General features: G+C 45.9%; 1 protein-coding gene across 1 annotated transcript in view; it reads left to right on the forward strand.

Annotated features, from left to right (window-relative positions):
- The window catches only part of LOC144949015 (ryanodine receptor 2-like), a 260,188-nt gene that overhangs the window by 149,041 nt on the left and 91,790 nt on the right, over positions 1 to 19,357 (forward strand). The window contains exons 87-90 of the mRNA XM_078878800.1: positions 4,578 to 4,595; positions 13,536 to 13,616; positions 14,836 to 14,924; positions 18,121 to 18,249. Of these exons, the coding sequence (XP_078734926.1) occupies positions 4,578 to 4,595; positions 13,536 to 13,616; positions 14,836 to 14,924; positions 18,121 to 18,249 (317 nt within the window). The remainder of the gene's footprint in view (positions 1 to 4,577; positions 4,596 to 13,535; positions 13,617 to 14,835; positions 14,925 to 18,120; positions 18,250 to 19,357) is intronic.

Genomic DNA, 19,357 nt, shown 5'->3' on the forward strand with positions numbered 1-19,357 from the left:
AGCCGTGATAGAAGAGCGATAAGGAGGCGATGAACCGCAGTTGAGCAGGTGACCGGAGTGAATTGGTGGGCACCAGATCATCTCTGCTCTGTTGTGTTGGAGTTTCCACGACCACCTCCCATCTCAGTGGCGGTGACAGAAGAGTGATACGGAGGCGACGGACCGCAATTGAGCAGGTGATCGGAGTGAATCGGTTGGAGTCTTCACGACTACCCCCATCTCGTTGGCAGTGGCCCCCTAAAGCGCTGAGATTTCAGATGTCGCTGTGGAAACGCCACCAGGGAGAAGACCGTTTGGGAGGTTGTAGTTCAGTAGTGTTTTTTTTGGGGCGATCGGGGGGGTGGGGGGGGGGCGGAGTGGTTGGCAGAGGCATTTCCTCTTGAGACTGCCTTGAAGCAAGCGTCTGGCTGGGTGAGCAGTGGGGGCACGTGGGGTTGGATTATTCATTAGTTGTCTTGCCTTCACGCACCCACTGACGAGAGCACGCCAGAGAATATAAATGCGGGCATAACGTTTGCACGACACAAAAGGCAAAGATTCCCCATATAGCCTGAACAGACGGTTGGGGCAAGTGCTGTTAGTGAGCACTTATGAATGTCGGCATGGGCACGAGGTCATGAGGGGGTAGGTGGCCAGCACCACGCCCGGCCGCCTTTGTCTCTCCAGTGACGATGTTTACACATCGCATCAGGTACCCATGTGAGGTTGAGTCGACCTAGGGGAGGCCCAGGACCAGTTCAGATAATCGTCACCGGTGTTGGCCATGAGCAGGAATCGAACTCGGGTCACTGGATTTGTAACGCAGCGTGCTAACCGCTGCACCACCGCTCCCCACACACACACACGTTCACACACACACACACATCCACACACACACACACATGCATATGCACGCGCGCTCGTCTTGAGATGCGAACGTCGCCACCTTTCTCCACCCACTAATCTGAGCGACTGTCCCACGGACAGGATGAGAGAATGACAGAACGGTGAAAACGTCATCCGTCTCGCAGCGTAATTCCGTCTCCACAGCCCGCGCCTTGCAGGCTTCTGATTGGCCGATGGGCGACGAAATTTCTGCCGTTTAGCAAGCGGCCGTGGAAGAAAATTTTAACGCATCGCATCCGGCGTTGTACGCAGTGGTTCACCGCGGCCTGCCAGATCGCTTGCCCGTCTTCATTGGGAGCTCACTAATCGAGACGAATGTTTACGTCGGCTTCGTTGCCTCTTTAATTTTTTTTTGACGTTAGACTCGTACGTACCAAATCCGCCGTGGCATTGCCACCACCACCGCCACCTAACAACGACGCTGCCACCACCGATGTGCGTTGATATGCCCTGCTGGCTTGTATTTGGCGAATTAGATCGTCGCTAGGCGTTACCACGCCGTTTCGCCACCGGGTCGTATCGCAGTGCACACCGCAAAACGCACGCGTTACACACTCGTACACATACGCACTCATTACACACTCGTACACATACGCACTCATTACACACTCGTACACATACGCACTCATTACACACTCGTACACATACGCACTCATTACACACTCCTACACATACGCACTCATTACACACTCGTACACATACGCACTCATTACACACTCGTACACATAAGCACTCATTACACACTCGTACACATAAGCACACATTACACACTCGTACACATAAGCACTCATTACACACTCCTACACATACGCATTCATTACACACTCTTACACATACGCACGCATTACACACTTCTACACATACGCACTCATTACATACTCTTACACATACGCATTCATTACACACTCCTACACATACGCATTCATTACACACTCCTACACATACGCATTCATTACACACTCTTACACATACGCACGCATTACACACTTCTACACATACGCACACATTATACACTCCTACACATACGCACTCATTACATACTCGTACAGATGCATACAAAACAAAGGCGAAGGTCAGCCATGTAGCCTACTTACCAGAGGTGGGACAAAGTCATTGTTATGCAAGTCCAAGTCGAGTCGCAAGTCATCAAATTCATGACTCGAGTCTGACTCGAGTCCAAGTCACATGACTCGAGTCCACACCTCTGCTACTTACACAGGTGGTGGGTGGTCAGCACCACGACCAGCGGCGATGTTTACACACCAGGCCAGGTACTCATTTGAGGCTGAGTCGACCTAGGGGAGGCCTAAGCCGGTTCAGATAATCGTCACCGGTGTTGGCCGTGAGCGGGAATCGAACCCGGGTCGACTGGGTTGTTAGCGAGCACCTATTAACCTCAGCACAGTGTGGCTAGTGACCACGCCCGGCCCTCACTTGCTCATGTTTACATGCCACCACATCAGGTACTCGTTTAAGGTTTGAGTAAATCTAGGTGGTGCCCAGAACAGATTCAGATAACAGTCACTGATGTCAACCGTGATTGGGAATCAAACTCAGGTGACCGAGGTTCGTAGGGTAATGCCTTTTTGACTGTCGGTTGTTGCCAATACTAGCTTTAACCATGAGGCCACCTCTGCAATTTCAACGTACAGGAGAATCCTCGTATCTGCGCTGGTTTGGGCGACCAATATCGCTGATCCTATTATCCACCGCAAATTTGAATCCTCCTATCCATGGGGTAAAATAAAAAAAAGTGCGGATAATGCGAAGATTTTCCTGCGTGATTCCTCTTATCCGCAAAAAATACGAGTATTAGGAAACTTCTTTGCTGTGCATTATGGGTAAAATCATGGATAATTACCATAGGGCCGCGTATAATAGGAGTTTGCGCGGAGCCGAGAGCTGCCATTGATAATTATAGGAGCTGCGGGTAATAGGTCCACGGACACCATAAGTTCTGTATATATGATATCAACACCAACACACCTACACTTACGGCGACACGCGCATAGATACGCGAACAACAATGCATTCCGCACCAGCGTAATTGCACAAATTGCAATCACGCTTACGCCAGTGTACACACCAGCGCCCCGGGTGATGCCTTCAGTTCGCCACGTCAAGTGGTCTCTGCAAACGAGCGATCTCCACGTGGACTTGCCTAAATTAGCCCGACATTTCTCCGCGGGGCTTTCCGAAAAGCGATCTGCCAGATGTTTGCCAGCCATTCACTCATTACACACAAAGTGCTTGTCGCAAATGAACCGCGATGCCTCGTGGATGTCGTCAATGAGCATCACACCATCATCACGCGAACTCCGGTCATCCTCGCAGCAGCGGCTTTTGCCTGGCCATCGAACAAAGACGGTCACCGCATCACGCGGCGCTTTCAGATGCGCTTCCGCGGCCGTCTGGAACGCTCTTCCCTCCGATATTAGGAAGCCACTGGGAGCTTTGCACTTTTCAATCATCTAGATTGAAAACTCATTTCTTTAGAACTGCTTTTTGTGTTTAGTTTGTTGTCCTTCCCGCGCACCTCCGATTAGCAAGGCTGGCTACGTACGCTGCGAAATAATTTCAACACACGTACATCCGTTCGGTCATCAGCTAATGAAGTAAACTGCCGCAGAACTTCTCAAATCCTTCTGCTGGGTTAATTATTACTGGGAGACGCTGTCAGGTCCGGTGCTGAAAATCTGAAGGCGAATATTGTTCGAGTACGATTGAGCAGGGATATGCTCTGCCTCCGTGTGATGGTCAGCACGCTGGGCTTGCGAAAGATATACGGAGATCATCGGTCCGATCTCGCGGCACGGCAGTTAGAGCTATCGGCAAGCTGTGAGAATAGGGTTTCCCTTCGACGTGACTTTACCGAACTGAACCAAAAATAACAAAACAGGTGTTAAGATGTTAAAACACCAAACTGAAACCTTTTACTATGAATCACGTCTGCATTAACCACAATACTTGTGGTCAGAATGCAAACAAAAAACATACCCTGATAATATATGCAGTGTCTTTGAAACTGATTGGTTCACACCAGAGACAGTTTTCTTTCGAGCCTCGTCTCAAAACGGTGTTAGACCATAGGGGGAAAACCTATTCTGATATTTTGCTACTGGCAAAGGAGGTCCCATGATTTCGGCAAGCTATTTAACCACCCCCCGCCCGCCCCACTCACGCTCTCAACTTCTGCCCACCCAGCAGCATAAATGGGCACTCCATAGTTAGTCGATCGGAACATTGTGTGTGGTGAGGTCAAGTGTGGGCACCTCCAAAACGTCTGCACAAGCACCCTAAACAGAAACCCCGCTGCCCCACCCTCACCCAAATGTCGAGAATCCGTGAGGCTATCCTGCGTCTGATAGGGAAAGGCAACAACTGTTCGCATGGTTTCATTTGCTCATATAGCTGTACATACAAATGCATATGTGTATGGATGTGCAATGGTGTCCGTAAAAACCCCACGCCGCCTTTGTCAATGACGGAGGGAGCCTCCAACCGAGCCGTGTCCGTCATCCCCGCGATTGCAGGCTGCGTCTCCCATACACATCGTCATTTGTGTGCGCTTACAGTTTTAATACTTGTTTTTCTGTCTAACTGTTTCTTTTTTCTGTTCATTTTGCTGTCCCCTTTGTTTCTTCCTTCACCGTCCTCCATGCCCTTTGTGTTGTCGACACGTGTTCCGTTAGTCATTTCTCACGAACAGGGTAATTACAGCTGCTTTTTTTCGCGTCCCGATTTGTGGCAGGTTGTTATCGTACTGCGTCTTTCGTTCTTTGCACTTTGCATGGTGTCTCGCAGGGCATTAACACTCGCCTGGCCGTCCCGCTCAGAGTTACAGAATTTGATTGTCTCACTTTGGAATTCGGTTACCGGTTTTCACACGTAGTTTCGGTGGCGTACTTCCACATTTCGGCACCCGTCAAACACCTCTCAGTTTTTCTCAAGTGCAATCATCGATTTTGGGATTGTTTTTTTGTCACTCATTTTCATTTCAAATGTGACACGGGACTCTTTGAGGGCCCAGTTTGGTAGCGCCTCGCCGGTGCCCAGCAACTGTGACACTAAGCAAACTAAGCAGCTCAAGGGGGGGTAGGGGACTCCAGATTTATGAGAAAAAATTGGAGTGCACCGGATCAAATTCCGATTCAAATATCATCATTTTATCATTCTATAACGCTATTAAATTGCACCATCACAATGATCAATTCTCGTAATTAGTCGAGTCGGCAACTTATTTCACACAACCGTGACATAAGCAAGTGATGCTGCTCGTCCGTCGTATAATGTTCATAGTTACTTGATGCACGCAAAAATAGCTTGTGCTTAGGGCTCCAAATGGTTTGCGACCAACTCTGCACCTGACTGACATTATGGAATGACATCTGCGGTCTCCAATTGATCTATCTTGTCCAGAAACCAGGCGGGGCTCCCTGATGTTGCGTAGACAGTTATTAACTACGAATCCATCATGCTGTCTGACAGCCAAGTGAAAACTTTAATTTATATGTTATCTTCTTCTTGGTTCTTTCGGTAAAGTCACGCAGAAGGGAAGTAATAAAATAATAAAAATAAAACATAATAAAACAATTCTCACGACGCTTCGGCCACAACGCAAGCAGCCGTCCTCAGGTGAAAACCAGGTCTGTCAGATGCTGTCGCCTCAGGTGAAAACCAGGTCTGTCGAGGCGACAGCGTCTGACAGACCTGGTTTTCACCTGAGGACGGCTGCTTGCGTTGTGGCCGAAGCGTCGTGAAAATTGTTTTATTATGTTTTATTTGTATTATTTTATTACTTCCCTTCTGCGTGACTTTACCGAAAGAACCAAGAAGATGAATCCCTGCAGTCACGAAAGCTTTAAATCGAAATTTATATGTTATCTATTTATATAAATACCATGATCAGTGAAAAGCCCCGAGGCCATCCACACATTACACTTGAGAACCTTGTTTGATCATGGCCAGTGAGACCATCAGTGTGTTTCACTTCAGCATTGGGTTTAATCACGGTCAGCAGGTTTAGGCCTGGACTCATGCCGGAAAATCCATGCCATCTGCGCATTGCTATGACACAGAAGGCATGGATTTTCTTTTTTCCAACCAGTTACCACTTGTCTATTTGTGGGTCTGAGCCAGTAGTATCAATGCCACAATCACATGGCGGTGGTCAGTCACTTTCCAAGAAAATCACTGTTGATGTCCCACAATATGGTAATCATTTTTTTTCATCATCCGTGGAATGATGATCGGCTGAGTTTGATCTCTAGTTCAGGATGTGCTCGCAATGCTCCAACTGTCAAGTTGATTCCACCAACCACAGTACCACCCAGATGGTGTTCTCAGTTTAATTGAATTTATTTTGTTAGATCTCATAAATAAGCACGAGACAAAGATTCCCCTATAGCCTTAACAGGCTGTTGGGACAAGTGCTGTTAGTGAGCACCTACGAAAGCTGGCACGGCACACGAGGGGCTGGGTGTCCGACACCACGCCTGGCTGCCTACGTTTCCTGAGTGGCGATGTTTACTACACATCGCGCCACGTACTCATTTGAGGCTGAGTCGCATCAGGTACTCAAGACCGGTTCAGATATTCGTCACTGGTGTTGGCCGTGAGCGAGAATCGAACTCGGGTCGCCGGGTTCGTAGTGGAGCGCTCTTAACCGCCGAACCACCGCTCTCATACATAAAGCACACGCGCAGACAGACAGACACGCCAACAATTGAACAGAGAGATCTGGCACTGTACTCGGCTCGAACCAGTTTAGATCAGCATGGCCACTGCCGCAAAGAAGGGCCCTAAAGAATAATCGGCGCAAACGGGCAAGTCAGGCGAGTGTCAATGTTCCACGATTAAAGTGCACAGCATAGCGTTGTTTTGAAGCTGCACAGTGAAATTTAACAATGACTTGCCATGTCATTATCTTATTTTTATTTATTTTTATCACGAGTACGTGTTAATGGGCACAGTGTCGTGTGTTTTAATTTGCAGATTTTGTTCATTAACGTTTTTTTTTGCACTGCGTGTTCCAACTAAATCTTTGTCAGTCTGCCTTGATGTTGTGGCATGGACACATTTAATTATTGAACTTGTGAGATTCCGACCTGCGGGTGTTGAGGGCATTTTTGAGGTTAGTGATTGTCAATAAATAAAACATAATAATTTTCGCATCTCGCACACATGTCTATAGTACATTGCAGGCATAATCTACGGATTCCCAAGAATAATACATCATGTTCTTGTGTGACAATCCAAATATCGTTGACAAATTCAGTAGTCCCAATTCACAATTCTGATTCCAGTTCTCCACTGCACGGGTGGCGCTAGATTGACGTCACTTGCAAAGAATAAGTCGAAATGCATGTAGATGATGCGGTGACGCCATGTAAAACTACAACTAAACTTTTGTTTTATTTTACCAGTTCAGGCTCACTGAGCTATAAAGCTCTTTTTCGGAAGCTACCTGGCCACAAATGATTGCTCAACTAAGTGGCTTATCGCGTGGAAATTTATAGCAGCCAAATACTTTAAACGCATGTTTCTAAACGTGGAGGGAAAAACTAGAGGACCTGGAGAAAATTCCATGGAACCACGAGGAGAGAGTCAGGGTTGGGATCGAACCCACGAACTCCTGCATACCAGGCGAGGCAGTTAACACCTCGCCACCGCGCACAGCTGTGTTCTCGCTGTGTTCTGACGGACGTCACACGTAACGAACAAGTCATTGGCCCCGCCCCTGGCCCTGCTTGGCCTCGTGCCGACTCCACTCGGATGTGCCAGTGGAAAAGGGTTATTCAAGACATGCCGAACTTTTTCGATTGAAAGCTTTCGTGACTGCAGGGATTCATCTTCTTGGTTCTTTCGGTAAAGTCACGTAGAAGGGAAATAATAAAATAATAAAAATAAAACATAATAAAATAATTCTCACGACGTTTCGGCCACAACGCAAGCAGCCGTCCTCAGGTGAAGAACAGGTCTGTCGAGAAGACAGAGCCGTCCTCTGGTGAAGAACAGGTCTGTCGAGAAGACAGTGTCTGTCTTCTCTACAGACCTGTTTTTCACCTGATGACGGCTGCTTGCGTTGTGGCCGAAACGTCGTGAGAATAATTTTATTATGTTTTATTATTTATTATTTTATTATTTCCCTTCTACGTGACTTTACCGAAAGAACCAAGAAGACATGCCGAACTGTTCTATAATGTCCAGCGGCTTTGAAGTCACGGTTGTTGGCTCGTGCAAAGGTGACAGCCACGCATCATCAGTTCTAGCAAGAGACTCCCGTCACGCAGAATGTTGGGGGGGGGGGGGGGACGCCCTGCCTTCTGAGTGACGAGGTGGGATGGCAAAGGAGAAATAGTTCCCATCGCGCACACTTTTTGTGAGGCCATCCAAAGTGGCAATCCGCATGCAAGAAATGCAAGAAATTCGGCAAGCATAAAAAACAATTAACTTGAGACTCAGTGGGGTTTCCCATGGAATTTTTTTTATTAAAATCACTAATTATCAAACAGTTGTGGAATCTCAGTAGCCCCTCGTGAGGTTTCACAGAGGACCTTACTTAAGTCATTGTGATTGCATTTAAAATGGAAAATCTGGAGCCATCTTAAGTTTGCAGTCCTTATTACAAATTAGCTTTCATGTATAGTATTACTCGAGAGAAAATGAAATAAGTAATCATGACTTTTAAATATATATTTTTTAATAATCCACTGTCTGAAAGTTTTGACTGTCCTCCAGTTTCAATGCACGTAGGACCCCACAACAAAACAATTACAATTGGCTAAAACAGCTGTTCGATCTATGGAACAATCACACGCACACACAGAGTTACGAATAAACGATTGTGACCAAAAAATTCACGCCTGTGACAAAATCACCCGGACCACGGCCGGCCTCGTGAGGTTTGGGAAGCTAAGCAGGTTTTAGCCTGGATAGCGCTTGGATCGGCGAACACCACACGCCGTAGCACGTGGTCTTCCTCTGCTGTCCCTCCGTCTTTGCCAAACCCGCACTGACCGGCGTGGTGAAGTATGGCAAACGAAATACGGCTCACAAAGGAGCGCGGGGAGGAGGCCCTCATCCAGCAGCGGATTGACAAGCGAGACTAAGCACGCACGCTGTACACCAAGATGACAGAGTTTCAATAATTTAAAAAGATGAATCCCAATCACTGGAAAAGTAAGAATCGTATTAAAACTTTTATCACGTTGGATTCAACACTTTTGTAGGTATATTGCATGACGTTTGTAAGTAAGAATAATTTCCCAAAATTGGAAATGGTATTGCTTGCCATTCATCAGTGCCCTCCTCAGCTGCAGGCCTGAAGTCTTTATATTTATAAAAAATGCAACTTGTTGTATGAATGTTGTCTGCGAGAATGTGATGACATTTTTTAAAATCAAGTCTTATCGGGGGTATTTCTTTTAGGTAAATAAACGCACCAACGTAGGCTTCTTCTCACACTGCATCGTGTTGCTTAACAACGTCGTTCTACTTGAAATGCCTTATTATTTTCTGGGTACCACATATATTCACGGCGATAGTTGATGAAACAGACCGGCTGTCAGCGCATCTTCGGCGCAGACTCTCGTCACAAATATGCAATCACTCAGAAGAAGAAAAACAACATTTGTTTTCTGATGATTACAAAAGTATGTATGGCTATCTTCTTGGTTCTTTCGGTAAAGTCACGTAGAATGGAAATAATAAAATAATAAAAAGAAAACATAATAAAATAATAAGTGAGAATTATTTTATTATGTTTTATTTATTAAGTCACGTAGAATGGAAATAATAAAATAATAAAAAGAAAACATAATAAAATAATAAGTGAGAATTATTTTATTATGTTTTATTTTTATTATTTTACTATTTCCATTCTGCGTGACTTTACCGAAAGAACCAAGAAGATGAATCCCTGCAGTCACGAAAGCTTTAAATCGAAATTATGTATGGCTAATATAATCGAAGGGAGGTTTTCAGGCATGGGTAATGTTATTTATAATACTTTTGCATCCGTAATCATGAGTCTACCACAGCTGCGCGTAATTGTGCGTGACGAACAAGCCTGACGAAGCAGTCCATTAAGTGAGCCTCGTGGGTGTAACATCTGATTCCAACTTGTATCACGGAACTTTTACAAATTGTGCCCCCAAATCAGTGACTCTGTACAATGTCTATGCATTGTACGAGCACCATGATTAAGCTTGTCAAGTGATTTTTTTTTACTTACGAAACATTTTACTTGCAATTTGCAAAGAGGTGGTGGCAGGTTGCTTGCTAAGAGTAATTGTAGTCGGAATTAATAAACAATAAAGCTTTAATTAGTTTTCAACTTAAACGGCTAGCCTGTGTATGACAAGATACATGCAAATGCAATATCTGGTTAGCGTTGTTGAGTAATGCATTGCTTCCATTACAGGTAACGATAATCAGATTTCCAAAGGCAGGTACCAAGTGATCCCGAATAATAACCATTAATTAGAATGTGCTTAACACCAAATAATCATTCAGCGTTGTTGTGGTGAATTTGTATAATAAAATAAATAACACCTTCCCACATTTGTCCCTCCATAAACCAAAACAAATATATACGTAATAGAAAAAATGTTCACACATCCCATCAGCCACATGGCCTTCGGGGAGTGCATCTAATCAGCAGCATTGGTTCAGTACAGCGAACTATTGACCGGATTGTGGCATTCATTGTTTCACCATTCTAGATTTGAAGATTTGGTTCTTTCGGTAAAGTTACGTAGGTGAAAAATAAAATAAAATAAAAATAAGAGAAAAAAAATGTAAATTAAATCACGACGTTTCGATTGCAACACAAGCAATCATCATCAAGTGTGATGATTGCTTGTGTTGCAATCGTCATCAGGTGTGACGATTGCTTGTGTTGCAATCGAAACGTCGTGATTTAATTAACTTTTTATTTTTTTTTATTCTTTTTTATTTCTCTTTTTATCTCTTATTTTTATTTTATTTTTTACCTACGTGACTTTACCGAAAGAACCAAAGAGTATTCATTGTTTCATCACCTTTCAGCCTTGCCGGTGAACTGCCAGGCAGCTGAATGGAGAAACCGGCCCATAGTCTCCTAGTATTTGAACCAATGCTCTAAATTAGAATGTACTGTTTGAATACCGTTCACAATTAATTACCCATTCATTATCTTTTTTTTTCTAATTACAAATACAATTAAAATTATGGGAAATGCTCGTATCGGCAGCCAGGGTAAATGTTGGGACAGGAGCGACCAATGCGTAACGCAGATCACAAAAATAGGCCTGCAGTCATAACATAGCTCTGTTGAGTCCGATGTTAAAACAGCCTTTAACGTGCGCTAATTTTAAGAACGTAATAAAAAAGCAATCGAGCAAACCGTGTATATTTCTTTTAAGTAGCAACGCACGATTGCATTACGGAGAAACATAATGTGTCAATAAATTAGCAATCGAACACCGATTCAGTTTCTTATTAACTTGCCCTCTCATTCACGGGAGAGCAGAAAAGGGGTGATTGATAGAAGGTGATAATCGACCCGCAAGACACCGGTATTGGGTTCAATACCCGGTCCAAAGCAGGGCCGATACCTTTGGCAATTCACTTCCTTCATGCCTGCAGATGGCATGCAGTGGGGTAAAGTTATGGGTACTCATCTACATCTTAAAACAATTCAGGACTATTTGAAGGTTATCGTACATTTACGTGTAGGAGTCTATGTTAGTTACTATTCAATTAAAATCGAGATTGCATTGTGTTAAGATAAATATGCAATATGTATTAGTACTTAACAGCTGACATTCCGTATATGTATGCATGCTTGTAGTGGGAATGTTGCAAGTATATCACTTGAAAAATATTTACAGGTTTCATATAAAGTTATACATTTAACATTCTGTGATCCAAACTTATTTATAATTATAGTTTAATAAAAAAAAAACTACTGTCTGTATGCATTTTTTAAAAAGGTACTGTACTCTTATTTTTAATATTTACCGAGCTAAACAATACACGTGTGGGTCTGGAGAATATGATGTGGTTTATGATCAATACAGCTAATGTAATCTCATGCATTCAAATGCCTCGTGCGATAGTGTAGCAGGTAGGAGGTCAGCCCTTCTTCACTCATTGCGTGCTCAGGATATATTTACAACGAAGCGCCTACCGCTGTGTACGCTTCTGCGTAAAACTAACGTGAAATGTTACGTTTGCAGGAGCTCACGAACCTGGGATGATGTTTAAAAAAAAAAAACCCCACCAAAGAGCTCGTCAATCCATCTCTAGCTTTGCCCCGTCTCCACCCAGTCCAGGCAACCCCAGAGCTTTCGCATGATCATCAACGGATGCAAGCAACGCGATGCATGCTGTGGCCGTGCTTGGGAGAGTGTCACTCCTTCCATCCATCCTCGTAATCCCTTTTGCACACATCCGCTACTGCACTTGGATGGATTTCACTAACTGGCGACATGCACGCGATCGTGTCTTGAAACCCTCCCACAGCCGCGGCAACAACAAACAACATACGGTGAAATGTCATCCATTCCCAAGAAATCTGTTTCCTACGTGAATCTTGAATTTTATATATATTTTTTTGTTATCCGCCGTCCTTTAGTGCACGTTAATTTCGCAAAAATATAGTAGGAAAATGTCAGAATGGGAAAACATGTAAATTTTAACCCTGTGAGTGGTTTGAGGGGTACCTATGACAATTTTTCGCATGCAATGACGTTAGCCGTGTGTTCCCACGTGCCGCGTTTGGAGCGCATTAGCCCAGCCAAACCAGATATCTCATTTGTCGGTACCACCTGAGGGTAGCATAGCTCTAGCGGTTCCAATTTCTTTATGAGGCCATCAACAGTAAACAGAGAAGTGGCGTTATCAAATAGTTCGTGCTTCGTGGCCATGTAAATAAAGACATCGGTACGACCAATCAAGTTTTGCTACCTTACGTGGTACCAAATTATTTTCTGGCCCATGGACGACGATTAGAACGCTAAGTAAACAACCCCGCATCTTCTCCAAGACGCAAATAAATAAACAGATTTCTCATCCGGTTTCGCGACGATGCTCCCTCGCAAACGACGCTGGATGGGATGACATTTCGCTCGCATGTTTGAAACATTTTCTAGAAATATTTCGGGAGAGAAGCATTCGTTCGTGACCGGGTGGCCCATTTCCACCTCCGCTTGTGTGCGGCCCCAAGCTCCGCCTATGGCCACAACGGCCGATGTTTAAGGTCGCGACGGTGGCATGGGACCGGGACCCGGTGCCCGCAATCTGGCATTAGTCCTCGGGGGCATGAAGCGCCCGCCATCTCCCACCGTTGCATTTGCGTTGCAACTAAAGTTGTGCACCCTCTTAAGAGTAAAAGTAAAAATAAAGAGAGGGATTTGCCCACTCTTGTTCCGTATTTCTTGGACAATGTCTAAATAAGGTGCTTTCGCGAGACAACAAGAGGCAGAGCGAGAAAATAAACACCTCGGAAAGGTGAAACGGTCACGGACAATCGCTAGCATCATGCTTCTCCATAACTCTCCACATTTTAGTGAACCCCAATGTGTTGAATGATGACAATGCGCGTAATAATTCTGCACACTATTTTTCGCTGCTGCTGTCCTTTACCGTGATGCTGGTGTTAACAGGTGACAAGGTCATGCAGGATGACAGCTTCACCTGTGACCTCTTCCGGTTTCTACAACTTCTGTGCGAGGGTCACAACTCTGGTAATGCTTCGCTGTGACAGTGCCGCCCCTTTACGAAGTGCTGCTCCTTTCGAAGTGCCGCCCATTACCAAGTGCCGTTCCTTACCAAGTGCCGTTCCTTACCAAGTGCCGTTCCTTACCAAGTGCCGTTCCTTACCAAGTGCCATTCTTACCAAGTGCCGTTCCTTACCAAGTGCCGTTCCTTACCAAGTGCCGCCCCTTACCAAGTGCCATTCCTTACCAAGTGCCGTTTCTTACCAAGTGCCGTTCCTTACCAAGTGCCGTTCCTTACCAAGTGCCATTCTTACCAAGTGCCGTTCCTTACCAAGTGCCGCCCCTCACCAAGTGCCGTTCCTTACCAAGTGCCGTTCCTTACCAAGTGCCGCCCCTTACCAAGTGCCGTTCCTTACCAAGTGTCGCTCCTTACCAAGTGCCGCCCCTTACCAAGTGCCGTTCCTTACCAAGTGCCGCCCCTTACCAAGTGCCGTTCCTTACCAAGTGCCGCCCCTTACCAAGTGCCGTTCCTTACCAAGTGCCGTTCCTTACCAAGTGTCGCTCCTTACCAAGTGCCGCCCCTTACCAAGTGCCGTTCCTTACCAAGTGCCGTTCCTTACCAAGTGCCGTTCCTTACCAAGTGCCGCCCCTTACCAAGTGCCGCCCCTTACCAAGTGCCGCCCCTTACCAAGTGGTTTGGTTTCACGACAAATAAACTTTGTTCACATGAGCCTCGTGGCTCGCCGGTCGAGCGAGCGGTCCGCAGTCGGAAAGGTCGTGAGTTTAACACGTAGGCTTTCGCGACCAATATTATTCCTAATAAAGTTTTTGGGTTAGATCGTGAGTTCAAATCCCGTTTGGGGGGTTCCCTCGGCCCATCATCCCTCTGGGGTCGATAAAAAGGAATGCCACTTTGCCGGGGAAGTGAACAGTGATTGTTGTATGGATAGACTCGCCCCTGCCATTGTAATGTGGAATTTCTACCATTCGCTCAGGGCTGCAAATGGGATGATGAGCACCACCCCCATGCTCATTTGAGCAAGAAATCACTTTAACTTTTATTGATATCCACGAGGGGTGGCACGTTTCAACCCCCTGACAATTTAGTGAAGACCGATTCAGACATCTCTCACATGCACGTTGTGCTTCCTTCGCACCGTACGTAGCCAACCGTGCCAATCAAAGTTACCGATGTCAAACGCCTTCGGGAGCGTTGAATATTCCGACCTGTCGACGCACCACACAGACTTCCAGGACTACCTGCGGACCCAAGTCGGCAACAACACAACGGTCAACATTGTCATCGCCACTGTGGACTACCTGCTGAGGCTGCAGGTAAGCCCGTTGCGATTGGTTGGGTGCACCGTCTTTGCCCCGATACGTACAACCGCAAACTCTCCGCATTGCGAGGATGATCCGGAAAGTAGGATTTGCACCCCCCCGAATCTTGGGGTAATTTTTAAAAACAGTCCTTGTTTTATAATCGGGGAGAATACAATTTCTTTCAGAGAGTTATCGTCCAGGAGATGATTATGAACGTGCCGATTTAAACCGGGGAGCGGTGTCTCCGGGAGGACGATTTGCGTACAGCTGGTGGAGTCTCCTGTCCTCGTGGTGGTGATGTATTGCCCATAGAGAACCGTCTTCCCGAGGATAATTTCGAGCAACTACAACTCAAACACGTCGTGCAAGGAGAACAAGTTTAGTTTTCCACATAATACGATGCACCCCCAACTTACGCTCTAAAATGAAGGAGGCGATGGGGGAGAGGACGGGGGGTGGGGGGGATGGTGTGCGTCATATAACCATGAGAATATGGTCGTTCTACGCTCGGTGGAACTGTTGATCAGGAAGGTAAAGCCACTTCGTTGAGCTATCATTTGTGATAGCCAGGTCACTTACTGAAGACGAAGAAGAAGACGCTAATAAGCTAAGTGGTCTTTACCTGGTAAAAGAAACAAAAATCCATCAATCTGGCTCAGGGCCATGTAGGCCTAGGGCGGGCGTGCACCCGCGATGTCAGCGGCACGGCTCGGGTTATGCAATGGAAAAAAAAAACAGCAACACGGCTTCTCAGGACACACCTCGCCCCCTGGCTGGCTTGGGTATACAGTGTGAAGCACGTGTTAGTGACGAGGGTTGTACATTCCGCAGCGGCACATATATACGCTGGTGCTAAACTGCTGCACGGCAATGTGCGGGTTTTGGCGGCTGTGTAGGTCGTGATGGCGGTGCGCGCGTTGTTGCTTAGCTTCATCGGCGTCCGTCAAGGTGTACGCGGAGTGCGCGAGCTACGTTGAGGGCGAGCCAGAGTGTCAGCCCAAAAGGGCATCTGTGTAATAACCGTGGCAAATGACATTACAGGGTCGCCTAATGACACCTGTGGAGGTTGACATTACCGATCTGACATTGAGTGGACTTAATTGTTTTTTTCCCACATTTTGTTATCAATCGTAACACAGTAGCGCTACGCACAAATGCCATTGCGGCCGCCAGATGTTTTCAGTTTGTACGGTTGGGTGAGCGTGGCAGACGGTGCAGTAATCCCCCCAGATGAAGGCGCATTTTGTGGACGCGCAGTCCCCGCGCACTCTGAAGATGTGTGTGCAATCATCGGTATAATCACAGCGTGACTTTGTTTTTGTTGACTTGTAATCCACGTTTGGTTGTAATAATTTGCCCCCCTCTTCTTGACGAGGGAGACATTCGTAAATATTTTAAAAAGCCACGGTGTCAAGACACGCTGAGAATAACAAACTGGGTGTTCTCCATTGACGCTGGTGACGCTGATGGTGCAATTCAAGCTCGTGCATTTGTCTCAGGATGTGGATAATTGCCTTCAAAATGCCATCCCATATTTATGATTGGGATGACTATTTGAAACGGTCACTCTGAGGTTGCTCAATTTGTGGAACTTTCCCGGTCCTGACTTAAAGCTTTCGTGACTGCAGGAATTGATATTCTTTGGGTCTTTCGGTAAAGTCACGTAGGTAGAAAAAAAAATAATAACAATCAAATCATAAAAATAAAAATGAAAACAAAGAGAATAAAAATTAAGAAAAATATCACGACGTTTCGATCGCAACACAAGCAATCGTCTCCTGATGTATATACGTGACTTATCATGTGGAAATGTATAGCAGTCAAATACTCAAAGCACACGTTGATTCTAAAAGCGGAGGCAAAAACCGGAGGACCTGAATAAAAATCCACGCCACCACGAAGAGAGAGCGACACGCACACTCCAAATATACAGCAGGCATCAGGGTTGCGATTGAGCCACACGACCTCCTGTATACCAGGCGAGGTAGTTAACATCTCCTAGCCACCGTGGCGAGATGTTAATGTGTTGCCAGCTGCACGAATGAAATGCGTGCAGGAGCAGCGCGTGTACCTTGATGCAGCCATGGTCCAAATAGTAAAATAATAATCACATGTAAATGAATGTAGATGGTGAAGGTTCAGAAATTAAAAAAAAACCCACGATCGTTTGAACAAAAATCAGAAACGATTATGTCTACTTCTTGGAACTGTTAATTTTGGGGGGAAAAAAACCCTCGCAATATTGCTATCCAATTTCCTCTTTGGTGACGTTAACATTGTCGTTGAGAACAGCGGGAAATGGGAACAATAGCAACAAAACAAGCCAGCACGACCACTCGTCACTGCTCAGTGCGTGGTGTATTTTTCGCGTTATGTCGGTCTGCGTTGACCCGGACACGGACTTGAACCCTGCCAGTTTATATCCACGGACTGCCAATTGTACCCGCAGAGCGACCACAAAGAACAGCTTTTAAAGCGTATAACAGTGGCCGGATGTTCCTGTGGGTTATAGCACTAACATCACGATCGCAAAGGTCACGGGTTCACTTCCCGGCCAGGGGGTCGATGCAATCCAACGTCTGTGCGGGCAATCTGAAATGAGGGTCGGTTTGTGGGAGGTCATCCAGCGGTTGTCCTGTGAAGAGCCTGGCTATTGCCATGGGATTTTTAAATGTCCACCACTGGCTCAGGGCTGACTTTCTGTGGCTGCATGGCGCTGTGGCTGCAGCAATGAATACACCAACAGGAGGCTTGGATGTTATCATCCTGGTCCGTATTAACTCAGAATATCGCCCTTCCAGTGTCAATAAAATGAGTACCCTTTTCAGCGGATAGTCAAGTAGATGTCCTCGCCTTCGGAGAGACTCGTCACTGCCATGGAAGTGTGGAATATCTTACCCCCTGGCTCAGCACTGGAGTTGCCTACGTACGGTGCGAAAGAAGTTCAACATACATGAATGCAATGGAGATGCCTACCAAAAGAATGTTGAATCTACGAGTACATCCTCACCGAAATAATACAAGTTTAATTCGAAATCTAAAGATTATTAATCGCATCGATCGAAATGATTCTTCCACTGCTTGCATAGTGAGTGGAAGAATCTACTCTTTTTTTCCTCCCCATGTTAAATATGACACACGCGTCATATCTGACATTTCCTCCGCTGAGTCCTCTCCCCTCTCCCTGCCCATGTCATTGTCTCCGCAGGAATCCATCAGCGACTTCTATTGGTACTACTCGGGCAAAGATATCATCGACGATCACGGACGCAGAAACTTCTCCAAGGCGATGGCGGTGGCCAAGCAAGTGTTCAACTCCATCACTGAGTACATCCAGGTGAGCTGCCCTCTCAGCGGTGAAACTTTCACCGAGAGATAATGGTTACACAGAACACACGGCGATGCACTCGTTTACGGTGAGTTCGAGCGTAGGGGAGGCCCAGGACCGGTTCAGATAGCTCACTATTTAAGCTAAGCAATGTTTTTTTTTTTTTACAATGTAAGACCCACTGAGTTGTATAGAGCTCTTTTTTTCAGAAGCGACCTGGCCACAAATGATAGCTCAACGAAGTGGCTTATCACGTGGAGAGCTCCAAATATACATATATCTATATATATAGAAGGGAAATTTGTGATTATGTGTGTCTGTTCAAAATGTTTAGCATACTTCCTGACATGCAACAAACTTTAAATTTGCCATGTGGGTACTTTCCAGACTGTACACCATGCAAACATTATAAAATAGACTTTTGTATTTTTTTGGGGGGAGGGGGGCGCATTAATGCTTATATTTTGCACGGCAAGTGAGCTGTGACGTCACATCTGTCATGTGACCTGTGTGCGGAAGCGTAACGGAGTGTGCCTGCTGATCGCGGGTAGAGTGAAAGAGAAATGTGTTGCAGGTCTAAGACGTTCTTTGCGCAGCATTGCTTTATTATTTCAGTCGTTTACTGCCGTACGCACCCTGAAAATTGTGGAATTGTCCACCGCTTGCTTAAGTGAGCATTTCAGTAGTGCTCGTTGTCAGAGCGGGGGTTACACTGTGACTTTGAGCCATTATCCTCTGGGCTCAGTGCCGCCACGATCCCGCTACACTTTCAGAAGCTGCTTTAATCTCGATTGGGGGCACTGGGGTTTGCAACCAAGTGCTCTCGCCAATGCTGGCTCAGTTATTCCTGACACGGGCCACGTTCCCATTTCAGATTTGAACAAGTCAGCACTTTTTTTTTCCGCCTGAATCTCCCCCCCCTCCACCTCCCCCCCCCCAGCAAGGGGTTCGAGTAAATGAACTGTTTTTCCCATTTACAGACACTCACACCTCTCCTTACGCGCTTGAACCAGCCCTGAACATTCGCGACTGCAGTTCGGAGTAATCAATCACGCACACACACACAGGCTCCTAAAAAGTAGTGTAGGGATTCATCTTCTTGGTTCTTTCGGTAAAG

Source organism: Lampetra fluviatilis, chromosome 52 (assembly GCF_964198595.1).
Source record: "Lampetra fluviatilis chromosome 52, kcLamFluv1.1, whole genome shotgun sequence".
Lineage (NCBI taxonomy): Eukaryota > Metazoa > Chordata > Hyperoartia > Petromyzontiformes > Petromyzontidae > Lampetra > Lampetra fluviatilis.